Source organism: Bacillus rossius, chromosome 11, assembly GCF_032445375.1.
Source record: "Bacillus rossius redtenbacheri isolate Brsri chromosome 11, Brsri_v3, whole genome shotgun sequence".
Lineage (NCBI taxonomy): Eukaryota > Metazoa > Arthropoda > Insecta > Phasmatodea > Bacillidae > Bacillus > Bacillus rossius.
Genome location: NC_086338.1, coordinates 56,174,689 through 56,202,123, shown reverse-complemented (window position 1 = coordinate 56,202,123; position 27,435 = coordinate 56,174,689). Strand labels below are relative to the sequence as shown.

Here is a 27,435-nt window from a genome sequence, read left to right as displayed (position 1 = left end):
TATTTGTGTGATTTAACAAACATTTATAACAATCAACAGTAGATAATGATATTGAATTCTTCCCAGTAGATATCATTCGTTATTACATCAGCATCATGCCATTAATCTACATTGTGACTTTTAAACTTTTGGCTGTACAACTTCTGTATTTAGCCCGTGTGTCATTCCAGTCTCTTTCTATGAATGGAATGAAAGGACCAATTCCTTCACAATTTTAAATGATGTGATAACCATGACTATGAAACAAGCTGCTACAACGTAAACCGGAAATTGAAATTATATTATAAAATGCAATGTTGTGGTTCATGGTTTAAAAAAAAAAAAAAAAAAAAAAATTGTTTCAAAGTGTTACAAAATTGCATTAAAAGGATTTGGCTGAGCACATAATATGAAAAATAAATGTTCTACCGTTTTAATTTTCTCCAGTGAGACAGGTAAGTTAACTCACTCATATCTTATGATGCTTACATACAGTAGCGTAACCAGGATTTGTGTATTGGGGGGAGGGGGGGGGGGGTGTAAAGATGCATGGTCCCCCACCCTATTAAAGCGGGGGGTCCAGGGGTCCTCCCCCGAAAAAATTTGGATTTTAAGGTGTAAAATAGTGCTATTTGAGCAGTTTTTGGTACTTAACTTTAAATATTGTAACGGTAGAAATATTATTAATTTTTCAATAAAAAAATTGAGTGATGAAGTAAGAAATTAATTAAAGATATTTTAATCAATCCAAGTGCCTTGTCCACGTCCACTCAAAATCATAAATCATGCTCGAAACTCGAAAATACAAAAAAAAAAAAAGGAATAAAAATTGTTGGGTTTCGGCAGAACTGGCCTATTCCTGGAAACAATTAGCTTTAGCTTGAAGAGTTACCCAGTCACCCACCTGCTTATAATTACCGCGCTGGTTAAATACAATAGGTTGTGAGATATTTGAAAGCTTGGGACCTGTCACGGCGTCACAACCTTATACCTAGCTTCTGCTCGCGACAGGGGTAGGGGAAGGGAAGGAGAATATCGGTAGGGCTCGCTTACTCTTCCCCTCCAGTGCAGTGGCCAGTGATAGCAGTAAGACACCCAGGCTTTTAGCTAACCTGCTTTCAGATAAGAAAAAAAATGGTGCTCTGGGGGGGGGGGGGGAGGGGTTAGAACCCCTAAAAGTCCCCCCTGGCTACGCCCCTGCTTACATGAACTGACTAACAGTGATTATTGTCAGCAGCGACGCTGCAGCGTACTCACGTGAGGCCGTCCGTCTGCAGGAAGCCGGAGCCACAAGCGAAGCCGTACCCGTGCGGGCCGAACTTCTTGCCGTAGCACGTCTTGCAGTAGATGTCGCGGTCGGGGCCGTCGCAGGCGATGATGGAGTCCAGGGTGCGGTTGCAGTCGTGGCACTTGAAGCACTTGCGGTGCCACTCCTGGGGAGCACGGGGCACTCGCGTCACGGCCACGTACCGACCACGCGGCTTTTGTTTGCGTTACTTGACAGGATGGGAGAAACTACCGTGGAATGAGTTGCATAATGTCTTTAAAAAGGAAATTTTTAACTTATTCCTTGTCTTTATTAATAATACATTAGAGACCTGTGATAATGTTTTCCAAGGGAGCCAAAAGGGGAAAACATTTTAACTTCATTAGTGAAAGGTATCTAGGTAGTTGTATCATAAGACGTCTAGGGTTCTTAAAGCATAACTCACAATTTCCCAGACAAGTGAATGGTTAATGTTGAAGTCATATGGTACTTGATAAGGAATGAATGAATTGTAGTCGTCTGGTGCGTGGTGAGTAATGAATTGTATTCATCTGGTGCGTGATAAGGAATGAATTGTAGTCATCTGGTGCATGATAAGGAATGAATTGCAGTCATCTGGTGTGTGGTAAGGAATGAATTGTAGTCATCTGGTGCGTGATAAGGAATGAATTGCAGTCGTCTGATGTGTGATAAGGAATGAATTGTAGTTGTGGATGCGTGAGAAGAAACTAGACAAATGTGAATATTTCTCTCCTGACCGACTCCACAGCAGGGTTTTAGGGAAGTGTGGACGAGAGCTGTACGTACGCTGCCCTTGGCGAGGACTTGCTCCGCGGCGTACACGACTCCTCCGCACCGCGGGCAGCCCTTCCCCGGCGCGGCCTGGATCTTGGCCGTGTCGATGACCGTGGTCAGCGGCGCGCTTGATTCTCTGCCGAACACAGCACAGTGCTGCAGGCGCGTCTCGCGCACACAGACAACCTCGCTTGTTCCGCGACAACTCCGCAAAACTCGCAGAACGTTACAACACAGTGAACAATGGCGGGGGGAAAAAAAAAATTGAAAATTTCAGGAATTTGTGAAAATACAGGGATTTACTCTTAACAGTGAGCATTAAAAAGTGGTGCAAAATGCAGGAATGTAAAAAGTCCAGGAGTGTGAAGACAAACTCTCCTCTTTTGTCAGGTTCCGCAACTCGCCCACTAACACAGACCTGCACGTTTTGCGCAGGTAACTGCACTTCTGAACAGCTGGATTCATCCAGTTGAATATTAGCATAGTTACAAAGTTTGTGTTAAAAGTCTCCTTTTAAAAAAAAAAAAACACATTTAGTATTGTAAGTCAGTAAAAAGGCGTTGTTGTGTATATTGATTTTTTATTAAGATTGCAAGAAAACTTAAGCTGTTTAAAAAAATCGTACATACGTCTTGAAAATGAGCTGAATCACTTGAGGTACTGAACCTTAGTTTTTTGAGACCAAATATCTCATTTAAACTTTTATCAGTTTTATCAGTTTTATGAAATTTTCATATTGATTAAGTAATTATTGTATGAATCATTCAAGGTTTAGTTTGAACACTTTTTGAACTGATTGATTTTTTTCTGAATTAGTTTTTTACCATGTCAAAAATTGAGTATTACAAAAATTTATTGGTTTAAAAAAAAATTCTGCATGGCACTTAAATATAGCTTTTCTTATTAAAAAAAAAAAAAATCAAAAACCAAAATAAACACACATAAAAAGATGCAAGGGTATCATGCCAAAGTAATTGGGGGGTTGGGGGGGGGGGGGGACAAAAACAAAATATTTCCAATTTTTCTCTTAAAACTTAGTGTATGTATAGCTATTGCCACTAATTTTAGGGGAAATTTTTATTTTTAATAAAACAAAAAATCCAGTATAGCTTCTCACATGTTACAGAAAAATAAAAGAATAAAAATATTTAAAATAAAAAAAAATTCAGGGTAAGATTTTTCTAAAATTAAAGTACCTATTTAAAAAGTTAAGTTTCTCAGTTTACATATAACAAATTTTTTCTTAAACATTATTACAAAATATTATGTAAGGTAACTGACTTCAGCATACATTCAAAGAAGAAGAAGGAGGATCGTCGCACATGCCAAAATCAATGAATTCAGTATTGAAGTAACTTTCTTTTGCTGGACTATTACTGCAAGGTGGAGGTATGTAGAACGTGATTATTGACTAGTTCTATGCCTTGAAGAGTGACTCCAGGTAAAGTTCACGACACATACCACAAAAACAACTAACACAGTCGCTAGCAGCTGTGACTGAAACTAGAAACCCTCTCTCGTTCCTTTTTTTTTGTCACCCTGATTGCTGAAATGGAATAGTGTTTACAATGGGCACGGCTTTCGTTTTCACTCAGTTTGTAACATTTTTCATGGCCTCAAAGTTTGGCATAGCACATAATAACTTAATTCTATCAGTCCTCTGCGAATTTGAGGAATAAGTGAGTAGAGAAAACAGAAAAAAATAATTGTCACAATAGGTAGTTTAAATGTCACATTTTAACTTTTAACAATGAGGGCCATTTCACGCTAATGGCTATAAATACTGAAATAAAATTACTATATAAAACTGCACACATCTCAGAATTTTAAAGTTTTTTTTTTACAGTGTTTACTAACTAGTTATTTTTCACTTATTGTCATCTTGTGAGACTGTAGAATTGTCTTGTGATTGAAACATAAATAATTGGAAACTTTGAACTCAAGGGTATAACATTACATGCAGCACAGCAATTATTACTCTACTGTCTCGCTAGTAGAGAATATCCACGTTGCGTTTGAAAAGGGAAGGATTCAAGTTTGATCTTGCGGCCATGCTTTGAGGATGGAAAAAATATTTCTTTTTTTGTTCCGAACAGTGACACACGAATATGTGGCTACCTCTCATCTGTTACATCTGACGAGGAAACAATTGACGTAGTGCTTCCGCGCCCGAGTCCTTTCGGGCCAAATTGTTTGCCGTAGCACGCTGCGACAAAACATACACACTAGAACTATGTCTAAATAAACATGTAGTACTAGCTGTACAAGACTTAACAGAAGCACTGTGAGCGTTCCACGGATTCATCACGGTTTTGAAGTAAAAAAAAAAGGATTCTCACAATTAGATATGTAACGGTAATGGTTTCACCAAACAGAATTTTAAGTATTTCACACCGAGATTTGAAGATGTGAGACTAATATTTATGTCTTGAAGAGTGGAACCTCCTCCAACTAAAATCTCCGATAACCCTAGCCAATTGAGAGGGGAAAAAAAAGAAACAAACTAAAAAAATTCTTGCATGAAAATCAATTCGTGAGACCTGAAACATACAACTAAACAATTTAAAGCATAAAAAAAAATTCTGTACTGAAATTACAGGTTGAGTTAATTTGCTTTAATGTAACTTGTAACTGTACTGCGATATTAATGATACAGCATACTCTTTGTTATGTCCCTCAACACATATTTAGGTTGCAGTCCTCACTCCCGTATACAATCACCATGAACAACGACCGACACGCTGGCCGCCATCATTACAAACTGGCCTCTATTTACACTGCAGGCCTACCAACCTAACTACCCCACATTTCCTATATAACACTTCCCCCCTTAAGATTTATACACATAGTCTTGCAGCTTCCCCGGTACCATCCTCGCCCTGGTGGATCTCCTGGGCGGTTGTGCGCGTATCAGCTCCATCTGCAGTCCCTCCCATGGTTCTGGCCCCTGGTCACGATGATGTGCAAACCCTCTGAAAGGGCTGCTGCTGTGGTCCGGTGTTGATGCTCCCACTGGTGATGTCCCCGGCAGCTGTTGCTGTTTACCCTTCCGCTCCTTCCAATTCTCTGCCGGTTGCTCCTGTACGGTCAATGGTACCTGTGCCGGCTCCATCGGAATAGGGTTCCGCTGTATGGTCGCTGGGACCTGCGTTGGCTCTGTCAGAGCCATCCCGTCAGTCGGCATGAGCTGACGCAGGGTGGTACTGCCACGATTGGTCGCAGCACAGCCATCAGTACATGTAACTGACACCGCCTGGCTTGATGGATGTGCCACTTTGTTGCTCAGCAATTGGTCCACGTGACGTCTATACACGTTGCCGTTCTTATCTTGGGTTGTGTATGTCACGGGCCCTTGTTTGGATACAATGGTTCCTGGTATCCACTTACGAGTCCCTCTATAGTCACGAAGAAGCACCTGCTGCCCAACTAAAAAAAACCTGCCCCTGTGGTGGTTTGTGACCTCTTGGGTCTCCTCGCCTTGAAAACTTGGTTTGGGGCGTATCTGGTCCAGCACCGTTCTTAATGGTCTCCCCATTAGGAGTTCTGCCGGTGTCTTATGAGATTCTCCCAGTGGTGTTGAGCGCAACGCCAACAACATTCGAGCGACTCGTGTGTGCCAGTCTCCCGCTCCCATTTTCCGCAGTTTATACTTCACCGTCTGCACCATGCGCTCCGCTTGACCGTTTGTGGCTGGATGGAATGGTGGTGTGCGCATTAGTACAACTCCATTCTTCGTTAGGAATTCTTCCATCTCTCGGGACACAAAAGCTGTCCCGTTGTCTGAGACCAGGTACCGGGGAATCCCATGGCAACTGAAGATCTCTCGTAGCGCCTGGATAACTGCACCTGATGACATGTTATGCATTGCCTTCACTTCTGGCCATTTTGAGTGCGCATCCACCACAATGAGGAAAACCTTCCCCTGGAAAGGACCCAGGAAATCCATGTGTAGCCTAACCCATGGCTCACTCTCCGGTGCCCATTTCACCTCCTTCACTTTGGGCGGGTTGGCTCGCTGCTGCTGGCAGATTGCGCACTGACCTACCATTTGCTCGATGTCCCTGTCCATTCCGGGCCACCACATATAACTCCGGGCAACCATCTTAGACTTGACAATTCCGTCATGTGCGGCATGAAGGACCATCAACAGTTCCCTGCGACGCCCCTCTGGAATAACCACCCTATTGCCCCACAAGAGACAGCCCTTGTGAAGGGATAACGCCTCTCTCCTGTTCCAATATGGCCGCAACTCCTCAGAGTCTGCCTTCCCGTGTTTAAGTCCCTCAGCGTTTCGCCTAGAGCAGGTTGAGCCGTGCTACTGGGCAACATAAGGCCGTGTGCTGCACTGTTGTGCTGTTAGCTGTGCCTGGTTGGGCGGGTTGTTGGTGGGAGAGTTTGCGCGGTTGTGCAAGAGAGACAGAGCACAGAACAAGGAGTGAGATACAGAAGTGCGACTCTTACAGCGAGAACTGAAACCACGGTTTGCGCGACACAGTTTTTTCAATAGGTTATCCAGCAACATCAGGACAAAATTAATAAATAATATCTCTCAGTGCTTCTGCCAAAAAATCATGTACATAGAAAAAAAACACAAGATGTAACCCTACATGCTTTTCCAGTCAACCCATGTGGTTTATTTACAAAAAAAAAATTAAAATACGTGATGATTATTTTGATAGAGGTTATCGGTAATGGGTTTCTCCCTGTGAAACAGCAGAGTGCACTTGTGGGGGTCGTGGAAGCATGTAGCGTGTACACCGCTGACAGTACTGTCGTGCGTCACGCTGACGTACCCGTTGACAGCCTCGCTGCTGTCGCTCTGAAGGGCTCCGCCCCCCTGGCCGTAGCCGTAGCCCTTCGGCCCAAACTTCTTGCCATAGCACACTGCGCACGCAACAGGCAGAGAACAACACCGTCAGCGACACAGAGCCGGCCCTTTTACCCTTCTGTCATGCTGAAGCCGTGTCTACTGTCTACTCGACAAACGCTAGGGGGCTGTCTCAGTGTGGCTTCAGACACTCGTTTCCAGGGAGGAGACTAGCTATCGATAAAATGACTTTTTTTTCTAACTTGGGAAATTTTAATTGAGAGAAATTTCCAATGAGAAAATGAACGAAATAAAACAATCTGCAGAAACATGATTATTTTTAAGTTATAAAGTTAAAACATTTTCAGAAATGTTTTCAAAATGATTTAACAAAAAAAAAAAAAAAAAAAAAAAAAAAAAAGTCCTCAACGCCTTTACTTTACTATGTAACTATAAACTAAAATGAGGCATAAAAAAAAGCAAATTTAGAAATAAAGACTATTGTATGTTAAAAGTTTGAGCCTCGTTGATGTTTAATTTGTTAGGTTTTCGTGACTGTTTGTGACCTGCAGAAAACATTAGTTTCTTAACATTTCCTTCACTAGCTTCTGGGTTCCGCCACTGCTCATTTAGATGAATTTTATCTTGATTCACAATCGAGGTGCAAGCAAATTTACTGCCACAAAATAAGTATCCTTAATGAGCTGAAAGCATAACATCTTATTATAAACAGACTTGTTCTCTCGTATTTTGATTCATGATAAAAGAGCTATGCAATGTCAGTACAAATGTGAGGACTTAAATCATAATGTATTTGGCCTGATTGGTTCCTTTTTTTGAAACTATATCTCTAAAGATTCTTATCATTGATTTTTTTTATTACATTCACACTGCAAAATTATATTGTCGCTTAAGAAACAACACTGCCTGAGTGATTTTAATTAGGTTTTGTTTCTCCATGGAAATGAATACATTTAGCATCTTCTCACGATGTTATTGGGCACTTTATATTGATGAAATACATAAATATGAAATTAAAACAACATTTTGTATTGTTATGTTTGCAGTTGGCATGGTTTTTTTTATCTCTCCTAAAAATATTTTGTCACATGGGCGGTGTTGCTTCTCGAGTGATGAGATCTGCTAGTGCTACATGATCTGGACTATTGTAATAATCTGTAGGTTTCTAAAAATAATACAGTACTAGTGGATAATTTACAAGAAACCCAAAGTAATTGGTGTGCAAAACATTCACATGCAAATACATATTAGGTACTATACCTACCTCTTTCATTCATTCATCAAGGCGCAGGGCAATAAGCTTGACTATCATTTGAGTGTGGAACAAGGGCGCAACAACAGGGGGGGGCAAGGGTATTTTGCCCCCCCTCTGAAACCTTGAAGTGGGGGCAAACGGGGGCAAAGAAAGTCCTGTGTAATCAATTTTTAGATAATAAAGCACCATTTTCCACCTTGAAATACAAATTTTTCCGGGGGAGGACCCCCCCCCCCCACCCCTCGCTTCAATAGGGGGGAACGATGATTCTTTATAAAAAGGTATTTTGCCCCCCCTTTGGAAATTTAATTGTTGCGCCCCTGGTGTGGAACATATGTTTTTTTATAAAGAATGCAGAAATGGATGTTTGTACCGTGCAAATATGTAGATCCAAGTACAATTGTTGAAAAAACCAACCACACACACCTTCTACCAAATTTTCCCATAGAAATTACTTCTTCCAAAATACATTTTGAATGTTCTCACAAGAGTGAAAACCATTATGTGAACTCTCTTAAAAGTGATCGTATGAATGCATGTCAGTGTAAAATATTTACCTTTAAGTATGAAAGGCTAAAATATTAGCCACATAACAAAGTTGAACACAGCAAAAGTATATTATAAAAAAATAATAATAATGTTTTCATGTCTGTCTGCAATGATTCTATATGTTTATAACTCAAAAAATGCAACATATATTTAATGTTAATAGGTTTTTCCCTACCTGAACATTTTAAGGTGCTTAATCATCTTTATTGTTGTCGCAATGTTGTATCCCTTTTCTATATTATGTGTATTATCTCCTTGTCCTTGATTTGTCTGTCTTTTTGTCGGTCTGATTTTTGTTATTGTTATGTCTTGTGTTCTTGTGCTAGTCCCTGCAGGTGCGTTGTTTTCGCTTTTGCGCTGTTCGCTCAGTTGCGGTAGTGAAGGGGTTTGCCCCTCCTTCAAGTGGTGTGTGTTGGCTGCCGGCGGTCGTGTGATTGCAGTAACTATATTTGTCTTGTAACTGTTGTTGTGATTGTCCTGAGAGTGTTTCATTGTCGCGCCCGGCGTCAAAAGTCCTTAGTGACTGTCGGTGGGCACGTAACAAATTAAAAAAAAGGGGGTTGTCTGTAAAGTCGGTTTACGGATGATAATTTTACGTGATAACGTCATAAGAAAACATTGATGAAAAAGTACTTATTGATACATTGTTAATTAAAATTTTGATAACTTGTGATTTTTTTTTAAATTGGCATTGAGCTAGATGAAAACACATGTAATTAAATACGAATCAATACACTTAGTTAAATTCATCCATGATTTTTTTTTTTTTTTTAATTTTTGCAAGTTTAATGTGAATTATTTGTTTAAAAATAATTATGAGCAATTTTTTTTAAAAATAAACTTTAATCAAATTAATGTCAATGAAGTGTTAGTTTAAAACGATGAAATTGAAGTCATAAATCAAATTCATGAAACTGATGGTTTTGAAAAGCCCGCCAAAACCTGCGGAACGTGACAATGAGTCATGCCTTTTCGTGCGTGCAGCCGGCGTTCATCGATTTATAAGACGTTATCACGTCAAAAAATAAAAAAAAAATCGTCACCAGCGACATCTGGAAGATACAATTGAAGCGGGGTTTCGATGAAAACTTTCTTTCATTCACTCGCCACAATCACTCAATAGTTGACATTTCGTGTGATAGTTCAGTGATGCGCGCGCACTCACCTTTGCAGTAGATGTTCTTGTCGGGAGCTTCGCAGCAGTTGGTGGAGTCCAGGCGCTTGGCACACTCGCCGCACTTGAAGCACTCCCTGTGCCACGCCTTCAAACAACACAGTGCAGGCCAGGGTCACACTCGGGGCCCGCTCCCGGGAGACACAGCAACCCCCTTCTCCCCTTACCCCTGCCGCCCCTGCCGCTGTCCCGGCAGCCGGGCAGACTCACAGTCCCCCCCCCCCCCCCCTCCCCCAAGGTAGTTCCACACGTCAGGGAGACATGCGGACCTCACACACTGGCGACCAGTCCCGGACAGCTCTTTGCTCTGTGCTAGAGCAACACGTGCGGAACTGTGATAGACAACCCAGCGGCAAGAAGTGTGACAGCAAATGTTTTTTTTTTTTCTCTAGATAAATTGTCGAATTATACGTATTTCAACTGCTGTTCAAGCATAATAAACCTATTTCTAAGAAATTTGTAGCACTAGACATTTTATTTTCTCCCGTTAAATCTGTATAATGAATAAAAAAAAAATTACATTTTTGTAAGAGAAAACAAAGTTATTTTCATGTCATTACTTTCGTGCCGTATGTATTAAACACCTGCATTTTTTTCATACGGGGGCATGCCACCCGCCAACTATCGGACTGACGCGAAAACAACGCCAGGTCTCGGAGCTGTCTGGTATTAGTCTCCAGCAGATTTGTGCTAACTGTCCTTTTTGCTTTTTTTTTTTTTTGGTTCAAAATAAAACAAAATCATCCACAGATTCATGCTTATTTATAATGGCAAAGATGCTGATTTCAACATATTTAGCTTTTTTGTTGATAAAAGGTCAAATTGGAAATAAATGGGGAGAAAATGAAATGGGTTTTAAGAAATAAAATGTAGAGTACAAAAAATGTTTTACAAACCAAGCAAAAATTAATAATGCACAGTGGACAAGCGAAAAATTCCTGAATGCTGTAAAAATGTTAAAAAAAAAAACTTTCATACTAAAATCTTTAGTGTATTTACTTCTTAATTAACTACTTGATCTAATGTGAACATTTGCTTTGCTAGAAAGCATCACAATGAAATATTTAGTTCTGGAAAAAAGAGGTGTGTGAATAATGATGGTGAAGAAGATTACTTCTGAGTCTGTATATCATTTCAAGTTATTCATAAATTTATCTTCAAATGTACCAAACCAACTACTGAAATTTTATGTTAAGGAGGGGAACTGCTACTATCCAAGGGAAATGTGTTTGCAGTTGGCAACACTAGTTTCTCACTCACTGCCGACTGATCATTGTAGCTGATGTTCGGTAATGAGTTGACCTGTCCACAGACTGTTATGAAAATAACAACTAAAGGTCATCCTAAAAGTTCTGTGCAGCGATCACGCACTGCGTCCACGCATGGCAAGGGGGCGAAATGCAAGGTGATGCGACAATGATCTTGATTCTGGATTTCGACAATTTTGGAAATGTACACAAAAAAGAGGAAATTAAATTTGCAAGCTTGTTCTGAAGGTAAATACATAATGTCTGTTTAATCTCATTACCATTCGCAAAATTTTTGACTCCATAGATTACTTTCAGTGTTGGCATCTAGGTGGAATGTTACCTATCCATACTGTTTCGCTGGAAGTAAATCCCGCAAGGGGTTTGTGGGTTCGTGAAATAATAATTTAATGTTTCCTTTTGTTACAATTATTATTACATAATATTTAATACTTTTACGTAGACCATTATTATAATTATTTATAGCTTTGGGAACAATTTATTCACCTCATTTGTGAAACTGCTAACTGGCTCTTCTTTTAGTGACACATGATGTCGCCGAGACGTTAAGCAACAACTCCTCGTTCATACTAGCCAATTGCCTGTTGGATGAGTTTTTTCTGAACTGAATGTTTAATATGACAAGAGTGGTATTTCATGAGCATGCGTGTTGTACGAGACTACAAAAGATTTCTGTTGGATTTCCGTTCGCTGGAACACCAGGAAGAGGAGGGTCGCCCCTCCCGGCTTCGCGAGCTTCGCCACTGTGCATTGGGGGAAACGGGACGAGGGGGGCAGGCAGGCAGGCACGCTCCGTGCGGGGAACTCCGCCCTCGCCCGGGCCACAGCGCCGAGGCTACCTCTGCAGTACACGTCTTTGTCCGGCCCGTCGCAGTGCGTGGTGGAGTCGAGGGCGCGGTGGCACGTCCCGCACTTGAAGCAGCTCCTGTGCCACGCCTGGGCAAGCAACACACCGCCGCTCTACCCTCGCTCCTCGCGCAACATCGCTACCTGCTCTCCGCAGGCCATCACGCAAGTACTCATTACTGCTGGTTAACTCGTGGTTAGCCACCGTTCGTATTTTTTTTTGTACATCCACAGCTGGGTAGCACCATCAAAATTGCTTTTGTAAACCCATTTTCTAAACATTTCTTCATTAAACTCTGTTTTTACAAAAAGAAAAAGGAAAAAAACCAGCATGTTGGTTGAAGCCGAGCCTTAAGTCAAAAATTTGAGCTGAGATGTGCAAAGAAAGACTTAAGATTATTTGCACAGTCGTATCCTTGGCTATGTACATTCATCTATCATACACATCAAACTATCATAAACTATCAGCATGTTACAGCTATAAATTTACTATTTGCAAAAAGCTACCATTGAGGAAGAGATATTCAAACATGTACTACAAAGTTGGAGTTTTTCAGAAATAATATAACTGGCGAGTGTTTCTAGACGTTAGGCTTCATATCACGCTCAGTTCTGCCAACCTTGTCACATGTACACGCTGTACTTATGACCCCAATACTCATGAGTGGATCCAAGGGATAGGTGAGTTACGAAATGCAAACTAAGCTACCCCCTCCGAGGCCACGGTCGTATGGTGTTCAGCAGATCACATTGATCACAGTGGCCAGAGGAAAATTCTGCCATGAGGAGTGGTTTTCTAAGTATAGGTACCTTTCTTGCATTCAGTCACTGCTGCAACCTAGTCACGTCTGGATGAGTGTCAACAGCGGGATCTCGCCTAACTCGAGAGTGGACCACTTTGTGCTGGTGGACGTCAGTCAGGCCTCATTCAGATGACGCTCCTTCCGTTTCCTTTCAAGTTCTCTCTCCACGTCAACACGATGGACAAAACGTAATAGGATTGAACACTGAGAGGGAGTACTGTGTACTGGCGAAGTTGTCCTGCCAAGTGGTGCAGTGAGAAGAGGTCCCAGGTCTGACCGGTTGGTTCGGTGGCGGTGCCGCCTTCACCCCTGGTTGTATAGGACCCCCCCTCCCCCCCGCCCCACCACCGGGACTCACCCTCCCGCGGGCGAGCATCGTCTCCGCGGCATACACGTAGCCGCCGCACCGCGGGCAGCCCTCTCCCTCCGGGGCCTTGGCGATGGCCCGGGACTCCAGAGGGGCGTGGTTCACCATCACCTCCCTGCAACAGCACGGCACGCTGTCGGCACCGCCGTCACCGCAATGTCGGCTTCAGGAAGACTTTCCGGGAGGGGCTGTCGCACAAAGAAAGGTCGTAGTTGCAAAAAAAAATGAAAGTGGTCAGATGTTGGCCTTGGAATATTATTTACAAATTACAGGGTTTCAAATACAGAACCTTAGTAGCTCCATGCAACTTTTTATGAGATGAAAGTTTAACATATGAAATTAAATATTTAAGTAAACATAAATGTACACTAATCAATAAAGCTGGTCTCGGGAGGGGCTACCGCCCCCCCCCCCCCTCTGGAGCCGCGCTTGCGTCACCGGCAGTCCGAGCTCGCAGCATGCAGTCAGTCTCTGTTTACTGGCGCGCACTGCACGAACTGGGCATTTCGTTTTCAAATACAATTCTTTGGAGAATCATGTTTTTTTCAGAAGAAACCTTCACGATTCATTTCATATACTTTTTTCCCACAAATGAGTAGACATATTAAAAGCGTACTGGGAAGTGGTGGGTGCCAAAGAGAGAAGACTAAACATCTTTCGAATAAAAAACAGCGCAATAGATGTTGTCCTGCGGAATTTTTTTTGCATTAAGCTGGCGAGAGGAAACAGCTTCGCGAAACTGTTTGTAACAATTTTACGATCTGCAAGTGTCTCAAAGCTTCGTGCCAAAGCAAACGTGTGCGTACTCGCTTTGAAATGAAAGCGACGGTTGTGAATCGCAGGGACGACGCAGCAATAGTCGGAGGCGAAAGATGGCAAACGCGGCACGCGAAGTGCACGGACAGACAGGACTGACTGTAGCTGCGACCTTGGGTCCGGCATGTTCAGAGACATCAATAATCTATTTTTTTTTTTTTTTTTAATATGCAGTGAGCTGATAGACTCCATGAGTAACAGATACGTCTCAAATAATTAGGTATATGCTTCTAATGGCAACTATGTGGAAGAATAAATTTTGGTACGTACACAAGAAGTATACATTTTGTGATACGTTTGTAAGCAGAGATGCACTGTTTAATTTGTGCCAGTTTGAACCCAAAACAACCACTGGTTAATTTTCCAAAGACACTTCTTCTTTAATGTAGTTTCATCACTACGACCTAAAACAAGGTAGTCTGCACTGCAGCAGGTATCACTAAATATTTTGACGGTACACTATAATTTTCTTCACTGCCAGGCATTTACGAAAGTTATAAAATTAAAATGTACTAACATTTTTATACAGTGTTGATGTCAACAGTACTACAACAATAAGAAATGCCTTAATGAAATATGTCAATTGAGTATTTTGTAGAAATGTTAGCAAAATGTGTTCCATCAGATCATTAAAAAAATATACCTCCACAGAACAATTACAATAGATCAGTTAAAACATTCATTAATAAATATAGTTACCATAAAACACGTTATTAAAGCACATCATAGTTAACTTATAAATCGTACGGCAGTCTTTTTTTTTTAAATGGAAGCATTAGTAGAAAGTTAAGTAGATCTGATAACTAATTAAAAATTATTAGTGCTTATTGCATTTTTAAAAATACACTTTTTCTACAACTAAAAAAAAAAAATCCATAAAAATGTTAGGTGTGCTAAATTCTTATTCTAGCAGTGTATTTACAGAAGACAGACAGTAAAATAATACAAAAGAGCTATGTTCTGTTTTAAATCAGCAGTTGTAAGCTGAAAAGCAAATTATATTAATATTAACAAGCAGGACTAACTGTGAGAATTAAATTTTTGTAAACAAATATTATAATCAATAATAATGTTTTTTTGTAATACTAGAATTAAAAATTACATATTAGTTAACATATTTTTGATACCCACAGCTTTCAAAAAATGTTTCGAAAGTAAGTACTTTATGACTTGTGCAACATTTAGATAAGAAGCATAAGTCTGAGTGGAATCGAAGACTCACAGTTAGTCCAAGACATGGACACAAAGCAAAGTGCGAACTACCAACTAGCGAGACACCTCCATATAAGCCCCTGAAAAGTGAAAAAAAAAAAAGGTGTGAAGCAATGGGAGAAGGACAAATCCGAACAACCACTTTAAGCACTGTACAACAAACATAACTGCTACAAACGTTTCTGTAAAAGATGATGCGTGTTGCTTCACAGGTCTGCGTTTACGCTGTAAGTCCCTGCCGCGGGCATTTTGCACTTGTGTGATTCGTAAACGTGATGTATTTTTTTCCCTTGTTCTTCATTTTATATTTCTTTCGTAGTTCTGAGGGCAGTTCCTTATCCCATCACTTGAAACATGATAATTTGTTAGCACAATTGCACAAGAAGAGTTATGATGAAAATGTGATGCAACACTTATATATTGCAACTGACTTATGTGATAATGATAATTTTTTTTTTAAAGATAATGTTCATAGATTCAGGAAGATTCAAACCTAAAACAATTTATTTTGAAGAGGAGAAAAAAGCCAAAAGAATGTAAGTGTTGCATTACTCTTCATCACAAAAGTTTATTTTTTTTTTGGGGCAGGGGGTTAAAAAAAAAGCTGTATTGTTTTAAGTTTGTACAAAAAAAGAAAGCCATGCATCAAAAATGCACACATAGATTCGCTAGTGCACAAATGAATTTATCTCACCGAAATCTGACGAGATGAACATTCTGGTCTCCAAGAACAATGGTTGCACCTTCACTTAGTTAAAAATGGAGTCATTCTCAAATGTTTTTATGTGTAACACTACTAGAAAAAACAATATTTGAACATTTACATCTGAATTTTTATTATTTCTTTATTTAGTTTAATTTATTCTTGTAGTGACCCTAATGAAACTACCTATGGATTTTGTTCAAAGATATCTTCATTTTAGTTGTCAAAAATAATCACTCAAGAATACAAAAAAAAAAAAAAAAAAAAGGGAAGAAAAATTTTAATTTCTTGAAGCAATTTTTGCAAATGTATTCCTATGATTATTTATTTGATTTATAATTAAATAATTATTAAATAACAAGGAAATGGTTAGTTGTTTTTGAGCCCAAATTAAATGCTGCAGCTTAGTTAGATTATGAATTATGTAAAAGGTACCTATGCTTTATTGTGATTATAATTTTGTCATTTATTGGTTTGTAATAATTACTATGAGAAACAATGCAACTTGCCAAATGTAACAAATAAAAATGTACTTCATGAATTAAAAAAAAAAGTAAACTAAGGTGAAGCATACTGGGCATAATTAAAACTATACACCTCATTGTATTTATATTTTTTTGTAATTTTCAATTTTATTTTCTTCATTCTATACATACAGAATGATTATACATAAAAATTAATACTCTTTAGAAAAAAAAAACATTTTTTTAATTACAAACAGTTACAAGATGATATATGAAGATATTATTAGTGCACTTTCCCTCAGAATTGTTTATACTTGTCGAAATTTGTGATTTATATATAATTTTTTTTATACTCTTTTATTTTAAGTCAATGAGATGTTCTTGAGAAAACAACACAAATGTCTTGACAAGAATATGACACAGGTAGGGCATGTGCCTTAAAAAAATATGTATATAAAAATAAGCAAAAATATATATAATTATCTTGATATTACAAAAAAAAAAAAAATTAATAATCACATGCCAAAAAAAAAAGCGTACGTCCAACAGACACTTTCGAAGTTTCTACCGTGGGCCATCTACTGTGGGGGGGATAAGGCAGGCAAAGAAACTAATCGTGGGGTGCAAGATAACATCGTCAACGGTCAAGCGTCGTTCTCTCTCCGCGTCGTGTATCACGGCTGCAACTTAACGAAATGACTGTTAGCGGGCTCGATGCTCCAAGTCGCGGATCAGTCCCCACCGGCAGTGTCGCACGAGGAATGTTTCGTTTGGTGGAGCCGGTGGAGCCAACCGATCAAAAAAAAAAAAAACTTAACGCTTGAGTTCGCTGACAACGGATCAGATGGGAGAAGTCAGTAAAAAATAAAAAATGAGCAAGAGAAGTTCCGAGCGACAAAAAAAGTGTGCAAGAGGTGTGGAGGGGAGTGCTGGTTGCCGGCACCTTGATGGTCGGTCAGGCGGCGACTGGGGTCGGGCGGCTGCTTTGCTGCGCCGGAGCACTTAGTTTCTGTTGCGGAGACAACAAACAAGAGGGGGAGAGCCCTCGGTCAGCATGCAAGACTACCAACTCGACAACAGTGGTCACTTTGAGTCTCAAGGATGACCATGCAATTTGGATGCTTCGCGTCACACGCACCGTCACACCCGCTGGCGGGTGTTTGAATTTTACGTTCGGATGTTGCTCAACCATATTTAACCATACTTTATGGAGTTAAAAACAAGCTAAAAAAAAAAATTCTCCACACACAAGATGCTTTTAAGTACATTACATAAACAGTTAATAGTTTTTTAAAAATATTTCACTACATTCAAGTTGTCTCCAGTTGCGTGGTCAAACCTGAGAAACTTAACAAAAAAATATTTTTTTAAGAGGCTTACTTTACTTGAGAGCGAGTGTAGCGGTTAGTGGACATACCATCATGTAACACAAACAAAGCAAGACAAGGTGGGTTGGATAATCTGAACAAGGATCACAACAACAAAATGTGTGGATGATAAGAAAATGCCCTCTGAATTCAGAACCAAATGTGTGCAATCACTAGCGCTTACGCATGTGATGTCATTTTTAATGGATTTCAAGATCGTCTGGTAAATGGAAACACAAATATTCTTATAAATTCAAAAGCATCCATTATTATGCATTTTAAAAATAAATGTAACTTTTGTTTAAATGGGCCAATTTAAAATTTAAATACTGAAATAATTTTCTTGAACGTACAGTTTTGTTAACAACTGCAATTTTTATGTTGGAGCCATAGAATCACTTTTGCTTTTGAACACTTAAGTAGAAACAAGTGAAATACCATCAAGAAGTTTATGCTTTAAGCATAACCAAGGAAAGGATTTTCATTACAATATTTCAATTGTTGCTACCATGAATTAGTATACGCACTGTAGTCATTTCTTCTGAGCTGATGATTTCGTTAGGTAGCTACCATATCATCACTATTTTTTTAAACATCATCAGAGTATTACTTAGTGTTTGATTTGCACAGTTTGAATTGTAAAATTGTTAACCAACACAGCTGACAAGTTTAAATTTTAAAAATTGTATTCATTTAAAATCTAGCATGAGGGACGCTTTATAAAAATAGTGTGACCGTCTAAATATTCCAAGATAATACTTAATTTTATTTAGCCCAATGAAAATATGAATGCACATAATTTTAAGTGCGCTAACTACATCACAACATTAGGCAATTCTGTTTCTTAGCTGGAACAGGTTAGCTAGTAGTTCAGGAAAAAAGTGACAAAAGCACATTTTTAACACAGAGGTGCCCCCCCCCCCCCCAAACACTATGAATCACCCCCCCCCTTAACTTAATGATGCACCCCCCCCCATCCCGAAATTTTTTATGCCATTTTCTCAATGATTTACTCAATTATTTTATAATATTATACTTTTTTAGTATTACATTTTATCACATTTTGCATTAATTAAAACTGATTTTCTAATAATAATTTTGGTCATATCAGGTAATATTTCCATCCTGAACCGACAGATGCCAAACTGCTTTTGTTGAGGAAAGTGCGGGGTTGCCAATTTGATTTACAAGATCCCTTTCAATTATCAAAGCACCAGAAACGTATTTTCACATTAGAAGCTATAATTATGTAAATAATATATACATTTTTCTCGTCTTTTAACCACCCGCCCCCCCCTGAAATTTTAATGTCACAGTCTGCGTCATTACCCCCCCCCCCCCCCTTGTGGGCACCCCTGTTTAACACCATGATCCTACCTGTGATGCACTTTATAGCCCCAATCTACCCAGAACCTAGGTGGTCATCTATTCCGATAACATTATTCCTCAATCCAAATTCTCTGCGGTCTGTCTGTGAAACAATTTTGCTTCTCTACCCGTAACTGCTATTTATTACTATTATAATAGCTTTTTCATGAAAATAAATCAAAATTTTATTGTTAAAAAAGTCCGTCTGGTCTAAGTAATGTTTACTAAGTGTGGTTATATAATGTGTATCTCTTTTATTTGAAAAAATATTATGTCTGTGTGCGTCCCAATTTATCTATGGTGCGTCCATTCAGCATCAGTGATGCCAACTCCTACAGAGTGTTCCCGCTAGGACCAACTTCAAATGTAGATTAAAATCCCATAAAGTTTTCATTGTACACCCTGTTTGAGAGGTAATTTCAAATATAAAATTAAAATACATTCAAGTAGTATAAAATAACTGTTGCATTTATGTGGCTACATTTTACATATTTACGCACATTAATTTATTAAATAATAATATTAATCATAATAACAATGAAACAACACGATTTTTAAACGACTTACTTTGTAATCCAATAAAACTCGCAAGTAGACAACAAACTAACGGACACAATCTCAAAGTGACAACTGACAACGTGAAAACGAATCGTAAAAATAAAAACGGAATTCTCTTGAACAGCAAGTTGTTGGTCGTAATTCGAAATTCAAAATAAAATTCGAAATAAGTAGACAACAAACTAACGAAAAGAACTTCAACGTGACAACGTGAAAACGTCGAACAGTTTCTCTTGTCCGACATGTTTTTGTTGTTCGTAGTGCGATATTTAGCCACCATTGTTACTGTTTTGCTGTTCTTTTTTCAAGATATACACTTTAAATTCACGTCCTCAAAAGAAATTCTTAAATAATGTACCCGCTAAAAAAAATATCCCTTAAGAATCCCCCTAAATATATGTACTCCATTAAAAAAAACTTTAATCTTGGTTCCCCTTTAATTTAGGGGGGAAACCCCCAAATTGGCATCACTGATCAGCATACAATTCGTCTTAGATAAATAATACATCAGCCGCATAGAGTATAGCTAACGATTGTTTTGATATGCGCATTTCAAAGATAACAAGTGAAACTAATTTATACGTGGTATTAATTTGCGAGGCAACGTTCCGTAGTTATCATTCATAGTTGTTCAAAACTAAATGGCGAAATAAAATGCTTGAATTTAGGTTATAAACTGTTTCATATAATAAATGACAAAATGAAAAACACTTGACATTTTTTACTAAAATAATGAGATTACAAATTGAATAATAAGTAAAATTCTTGGTCAACTAATTTGACTTGACTTTATTAATTGTATGTATTCTACATATGTAATGATGGATATGGGCACTCCAGTGTATGATAATGGAATACAATACTGAGAATACATATGTAAGTAATATCCTACAGCAAGTGCTTTTCTGTAAAATCATAAATAGTATTTCTGAGTACTTCCACTTAATGGGATGCTTCTAGCATCGCCCCCTTATGGATTGTCAGCTGGAATTCAGGGAGCCTACAATTCACCAAATATTGTAGTAAAAGTCTTAAAGAATATAAATTATTGTAGCAAAAATCCTACACACTTCTAATACATTTATTTATAACCCATTTATGCATTACATAACAAATTAAGTGAAATAAAAACAAAAAATCTCGTAATAACAATATTGTTTATAATGCTAGTTACAGATCATGCTGATCATCACTTGTCTAGCGGATTTTCGACGACTTTCCTATATTAACATACTACAATATTTGCTCGAACTCAAGAAACATCGCACAAAGATGGGGGAATCCAACACATCGAACTGCTTTACGAAGATCACCAGGATGTATGGTTAACGAACTTCAGTTGTTATTCAATTAAACTCTACAGGGACATTCAGAGACAATAATAGTTTATGGCTAACTACTCTATACACAAATTAGTCTCTTTTTGTTAAGAACAAAATTTGGTATAACACTTATGGAGAAAAGATACAGGCAGCATATTCTTAATGAAAAATAGGAGCCTATATGTGAATAAAGAGCAAAAATAACGTATATAAATTTGGTTTTCTTTTATGAACTGTACAATATGAATCAGAATGGAGTTTGACAGAAAAAAATTACAATAATGAACAACTTAAAAATTTCATTTTAATAATAAAAAAAGTAATATTTTCTACTTCTCTGTGGCTATTAATGCTAATCCAACCCAATCACTGTGTGTACCATCACGAGCTCCCAAGAGTGATAGCAAAATGAAAATGCCATTTCATCGCAACATGAAACTACAGTGTGAGGCTGGGCTACCCATCCCAACATGATTACCACCCACTCCCACTTAACTAACTAGACTAACCTGTGGTTGACTGGAGGAAAATCCCATTTCTCCAGAGTATATAAAGATGCTTAATCTAGTATACTACATCTATGAGACCCCCCAGCCACCCAGAGAGCCTGTGGCCTGGTCAAAGTTCCAAATTATACTAGGTGACCAGGCTCATGCTGGAAATGTTTCGCCACTCGCTGTGTACACCCCTTATCGGAATGAGGACTCCTCTGAGCATGCTCTAAGCGCCGTCAGTGCGAGTCCTCACCTAGCGAACTGGGCCAGTAGCGAAAACCTCAGCAGGGATTCCCAGTATCAACAGGATCGCCCAACAATACTGCTTAGATTTTACATGGTCTGTTAGTCTGTAAGCTATTGCGGTAACTGCCATGGCTCGGGACACAGGAGATACCTGCGAAACTGGTACTGTAGGGCCAGCCCCTAGGATACTCCACCAGCTCCAGCACCCCAGTGCTTACAGTATCATTTAATGCCCAATTGCATCTGTTTCCACAGCAGCAGCCATACCCAGACTAGCTTTTACCATTATGCCATTGGTTCTTCATGATGAGCCAAGGCACCAGCCAGTAGACCTGGGGAAGGGCACCAGCCCGCAGAATTGGGAAAGGGCACCAGTCAGTATAATTGGGGAAGGGTGCCAATCAGTATAATTGGTGATGGGCGCCGGTCAGTAGAATTGGAGGAAGGAACCTGCCAGTGGGACACATCTTCACAAGAGGATGGCGATACTGGTCGCACTCACCCCGGCTGCAGATGTTCTCCTTGGTCCATGCTGAGGCAGCCTGCGCCACCGCCGAACCCGTATCCCTTGGGGCCGAACTTGCGGGCATGGCACACCTTGCAGAACAGCTCTCCTTCGTGTTCAGCGCAGTTCGTAGAGTCTAGCAGCTTATTGCACAGACCTGTGGGAAAGGCCAGTGTCAATCCGAACATACCACAGCCTTGCATGTAGTATTTGCCAGGCATATCGTCAAGGCTTATGTGGTCATCCAGAAGTTACATTTTTATTCTTGGGTCAAACATTCGAGTTTTGTAAAAACTGAGACCTTTCCCGTAGCTTTTAAAAAGTGTGTAACTATTTACTGGCTTCTGCATTGAGGCTACAAATGTGAAAATGCTATTGTGCTAGATTTTTCGACACGCTTTGTTGCAGCAGATAATGTTAAGGGTGTTACGCATTCTTGAAACAATTTTCAATGTTAATTGTTAAATACTTTAATCACGGTTACAATAAAGTCACAGAATGCAAGTTTACCATTGGTTCCCTTACTTCTTAAATGCAATGTATTAAGTTGGAAGGGCAGTAGAGATGGGAGGACACTCACCACACTTGAAGCACATCTTGTGCCACTTAAGACCACCGGCTACCTTCTCTTCTGCCGCGTACACGGACTTGCCACACTTAGGGCACTTCGGGTTCTCGATTGGCTTGAAAGGCATCTCGACGACTTGCTAGACCTGCGCACACAAGACATTACGCCATCAGAGCTTGTCACTCCTTTGCATCGGTCATACATACAGTTTTTTATTCAGAAAAATATTTCCACAGTCAACATTTTAAATTTATAAAGATGTCTAAGATCCATATTTTCGAATTTTTCAATTTTTTACTATGCTATGATTAAAATTTATTGTAAATGATCAAATTATATAACACGACATAGCATGAACACGAGGGCGTCACCAGTCGATGGCGTGGAAGGGGGGGGGGGGAAACAAGTTATGGGAAAAGTATGTAGGTATTTTTTTTTTGCATTTGGCTACATTTTTTTGAATCTCTAGGGCTCTGGGGGGGGGGGAGGGATGGGGGTGAGGGGACTGTCCCCCCTACCCTCCTGGCGACGCCCTTGCATGAACATTACCTTACTAAGCTTTTATTATAAATGGTTACAGTCTACTAAAAATAGTAAAACAACCAACTCCTTTGTATTAGTTTCACAAATTCCACCTCTACGAACCTAATTGGTGCTCAGTGCTAAAGGCCATACCACCCAGTCAAATTTCAGTTTCCAATACTTTCCAATTTGCTGTGTCAAATAAAGTTGGAGAGTCATTATGTCACCGAAAAAAATGTTTCCCGCACAGCTATGTTTGTTTCACAAGTTTGATGGCTTGGGTTTCCATAAAATATTTTCCACATGGGACAGGTTATAAAATAAGTTGGTTGTTGAATGCGTTCGGCCAATCAAAATCGTACCTAGTGAAACCATTGGGTTCCGTCTCAGCGATTCTTTAAAATGTCGATGAGCACATGGCCGACTGAACAGGCTAAATAGTTAAATAAATAAATTTAAATATAAATGTATCCGGAAAAAAATTACACATAGAAATGAACTAATGTTTCAATAACTTAAAAAAAAAAATCTTTGAAAATTTGTTTTTATTATGCAATGAATATTATTGAGATTTAAAATTATTCATGTTAGAAAAAAATTATAAATGCACTAGCATAATAAGTTAAAAATATCAGACCAGATAGCTCACACAAAAAATAAACTTTGATAGTGTGACCATATGGAAAACATATTTCAGGTTATCCGTCCAAATATATTTGATGGGGGAAAAAAAAAAAACATTTTCGATACTATACTTTCCCTCCAACTCTATTGTCAAATATATTGGAGACAAATATTTGCCAGTGTGACCGAGCCTTACGCCGCGGGGTGGATGTAGGTGTCGGGCAGTTTGCCCAGCGTCATTACGTGACGTCATGACGTGCCCACGGTGCAGGTCTTCCAGCGCGCCGAGAATAACTGCCGCGTCCTGGCCGCTAGTGGTGCAGCCGGCGGCCACCAGCTTCGCCTCTAGCGCCGCGCATGCGCAGGAACGCGCCCTGGCCGCAGGCCAGCGCCCAGTCGGAACACGCGATCCCTTCGAGGTCCAAATTAGGAGCGCGGCTGCAGGTAGCGTTACACACTCTCTCCCCCCGCGCGCCCTCAGTTGCACACTCCGCTTCGATAACAACTCCCGTTTCCCCTTTCGAACGCGCCGGCCGGTAGGCAACAGCTGTGAAAACAAACGTGTGTTGTTTACACAACCTCGGTGGCGACGAGTACCGGCGCTCTTACGAAACACTTACCAACTTGGCGGTCGGCAATGTCGCGCGTCCTTCAGTTTAATTGGTCTTGTTGACATCCACAAGTAGTCGTTAGGGCAACAGAATAAATAATATACGTACCACAAGGGAAATGACATGGCAGGTTTTTTGAAGTCATCCTTCTTTAGGCGCTTTTAGAAACAAAACAAAAAATGATCAGAGTGAACTTTTACGATGCGCGCGCGCCATGCAACGAAAGGCTACGTAGCCTACAAATAAAAACTATATATGTTCTTTTAAATCTTATACATTACGTACTGGTTTATATTGAATACTGGTCCATTTAATTAAAATTATATTTATTTTGAATATTAGTGATATAAATGGTGTTTATAAACCTTTTAATGTGTATTTATATATAAGTGAGGTTAGGTTATACTTCTATAGGCACGTTATGAAAAAAAAAATGATGTGAATGATTTTTTTACATTATTATTTACTAAAAAAATTAATAACTTAGAATGAACATTTAGCGTATTTACTGATTATCTTTATTAATTATTATTTATCTTGATTATTTTACTAAATAAAATGATTCAATTAAACACATATTTTATTTCTACGAATTATTTGCATGCAAAATTAAAGTTAGTTTTTTTATTACTTCAAGTAAGAAAAACTTCTAACGCTACTCTAATGTTTTACGTTTATTTGGCTGCTGGGAACTGGGGAGATTTACTTAGCGTCTGATTGGCCGCTCCACACCTCGACTCTATTGGGGGAGGGGGGGGGGGAAAGGGGGGGGGGGTGTCCTGACCCCACCCTTCCGGAATTTAAATCCACGCGAAAGTAGAAATGAAATATAACAGCAATTAGGCTATATATGGCTAAAAATGTATAATTTTGGAAATATTATTGTAATCCTTAGTGGGCAATATTAGTGCATTTCCTCCATATTACAGACCTCATACACAGAAACGTCAGGAATTGTTTCCAAGTAGGTACAATATAAAGCTCATGCCATCTTGCACATGTGTAAGTATGTCTTTTATATAAACTTGGCATGTGTGCTTCATGTATTTATTAACATTAATACCTACGTATGTGTGACTTGTCTTAACGAAATAAAACAATTGAATTAAGAAAAAAAGTATTAAAACAATTAAATTAAAATAAAATATATAAATTTTCCAGTTTTCTTTTCTCGAGCAAAATAATTATTTAAAAAAATTCTGTGTGTAAACGTTGGAGTACTAAGCCTTCTATTTATGTTTTAAAAGTTTTTTTTTTCTTTTCAGAATTGTATCCCTGGCACGTTAACTCTGAAGGGGTACACCTGAGAAACAGCCAGGACTATATAAAATGTTTGTTACTTCATGCCCGACTTTTAAGGGGGGGGGGGGGGGCAGAAGGCATATGAGTTGTGTCCTTTACCTAGACGTCACTGATTCCGCTGAAAGTGGAGGATGTAATACCACTTAAAAAAAAAAAAAAAAACTCTTAATGAGAGCTGTATCCATTTTTGTACCCCCTGAGTGGGACTGAGGCCTGTCCCACCTCTACTGCTGCGCTCTGTAGAGCAAAACACGGCCCTTTCGCTGGTCAGGGGACCTCCGAAGCCAACCTCGAGTAGAGGCGCCAATCACAACCATCCGGGCCAACCACATCTACCGAACCTCACAACAACTTGACAGCAGACGATGTGCTATCAGCAGAGTCACCCCCACCCCCTCCCCCAAGAGATCTTCCAACCACAGTCCGGAAGCCTAAGATGTCCATCAAGTTCTGCCCCTGCCCGAACACGCCCGAATATTCATCTTCGGCCAACCTCGGGATTTGTTTTATTTTTGCGCAGGAAAAATGAATTCAAATATTAAAAGTGGTCGGTCAGGTTAGCTACATTAAAACACTTTAAAACACTATGGACGGTTAGTTAGGTTAGTATAGCTACATTAAAATAAACAGAGAAATATAAATATATATATATAAACCCGAGGTTGGCCGAAGGCGAATATTCGGGCGTGTTCGGGCAGGGACAGATCTTGATGTACATCTTAGGCTTCCCACCACAGTCGGCCGCTGTTTGGGAGGAGCAGGCTTCCCAACTCTAGCGAACGTAGTTATTCAAACAGTAACTAACTACAAAACACTGTTATTGTCTTACAGCCATTTTACATCGCCTCAAAAGTAAAATTTTTCACTTAATTTACATAATTTTCATTTACTAGCATAAATATTTTACATTTCGATTAATTTTCAAAGTAAACTATATTTATTATTTCTTCAACCAACTCCTCAAATTTAAGAAACGGCAGTTTTATCCACATTGCATACAAAGTCCAATTGACCTTTGTTGGATTCTGGCTTTGAAAAATAATATTTTAAGAATAAATGTTGATTATTATTGAAAAATTGTTTTAGAAACTATTTTAAGCCGTGATTTTTGTTTCATCCTAGGTCTTCAACTAAGAATGCGAAATGGAAGAACGTATTAAAAAGTACTAAAAGGACTGCTTGAAAATTCACAAAAACAGCTTAGTTCAATCTCCAAGAAGGATGTATTTATTCTGTATCAATATTTTAAGGAATTCCTTTATATGTATATATATACAATTTTGTTATAGTTTAGCAATTATTTTTAATAATAAAATTAATATCTCGTAAGGAAAGGTTGTACAGTATTATAACATTCAAACCTATTATCTCGCATACAACTTCAATTATACTTTTGTGGCTATCACGCAGCGACTGTAGCACATTATTTTAATAAGTTGTGTAATTTTTTTTTATTCTTGGTTGCCAATATATAAGAGCGGCTTCTGAAAAAGCTAAAATTATATTATCTGCGTACCCGTCTTCGACGAATTAGATTTATATTTCGTAACGAAGTGCTGCAATACTTAGCTTGATCCTCCCGTTTCATACTCTCCTCTGAAAAAAATAAATATCTAGCAAAC

At 39.1% G+C, this 27,435-nt stretch overlaps 1 protein-coding gene across 3 annotated transcripts in view; it reads right to left on the bottom strand.

Moving 5' to 3' along the window:
- Positions 1–27,435, bottom strand: part of LOC134537056 (muscle LIM protein Mlp84B) — a 46,040-nt gene that overhangs the window by 7,769 nt on the left and 10,836 nt on the right. For 2 of the 3 annotated variants that reach the window (XM_063377286.1, XM_063377284.1), the window contains exons 2-8: positions 22,767–22,899; positions 22,184–22,343; positions 13,123–13,246; positions 9,839–9,935; positions 6,835–6,925; positions 2,054–2,177; positions 1,237–1,412 (exon numbers count right to left, since the gene is read on the bottom strand). In XM_063377286.1, the coding sequence (XP_063233356.1) occupies positions 1,237–1,412; positions 2,054–2,177; positions 6,835–6,925; positions 9,839–9,935; positions 13,123–13,246; positions 22,184–22,343; positions 22,767–22,881 (887 nt within the window). In that variant the 5' untranslated portion in view covers positions 22,882–22,899. Of the gene's footprint in view, positions 1–1,236; positions 1,413–2,053; positions 2,178–6,834; positions 6,926–9,838; positions 9,936–11,954; positions 12,052–13,122; positions 13,247–22,183; positions 22,344–22,766; positions 22,900–27,435 lie in introns of all 3 variants that reach the window. The other variant, XM_063377285.1, reaches the window with a different exon arrangement.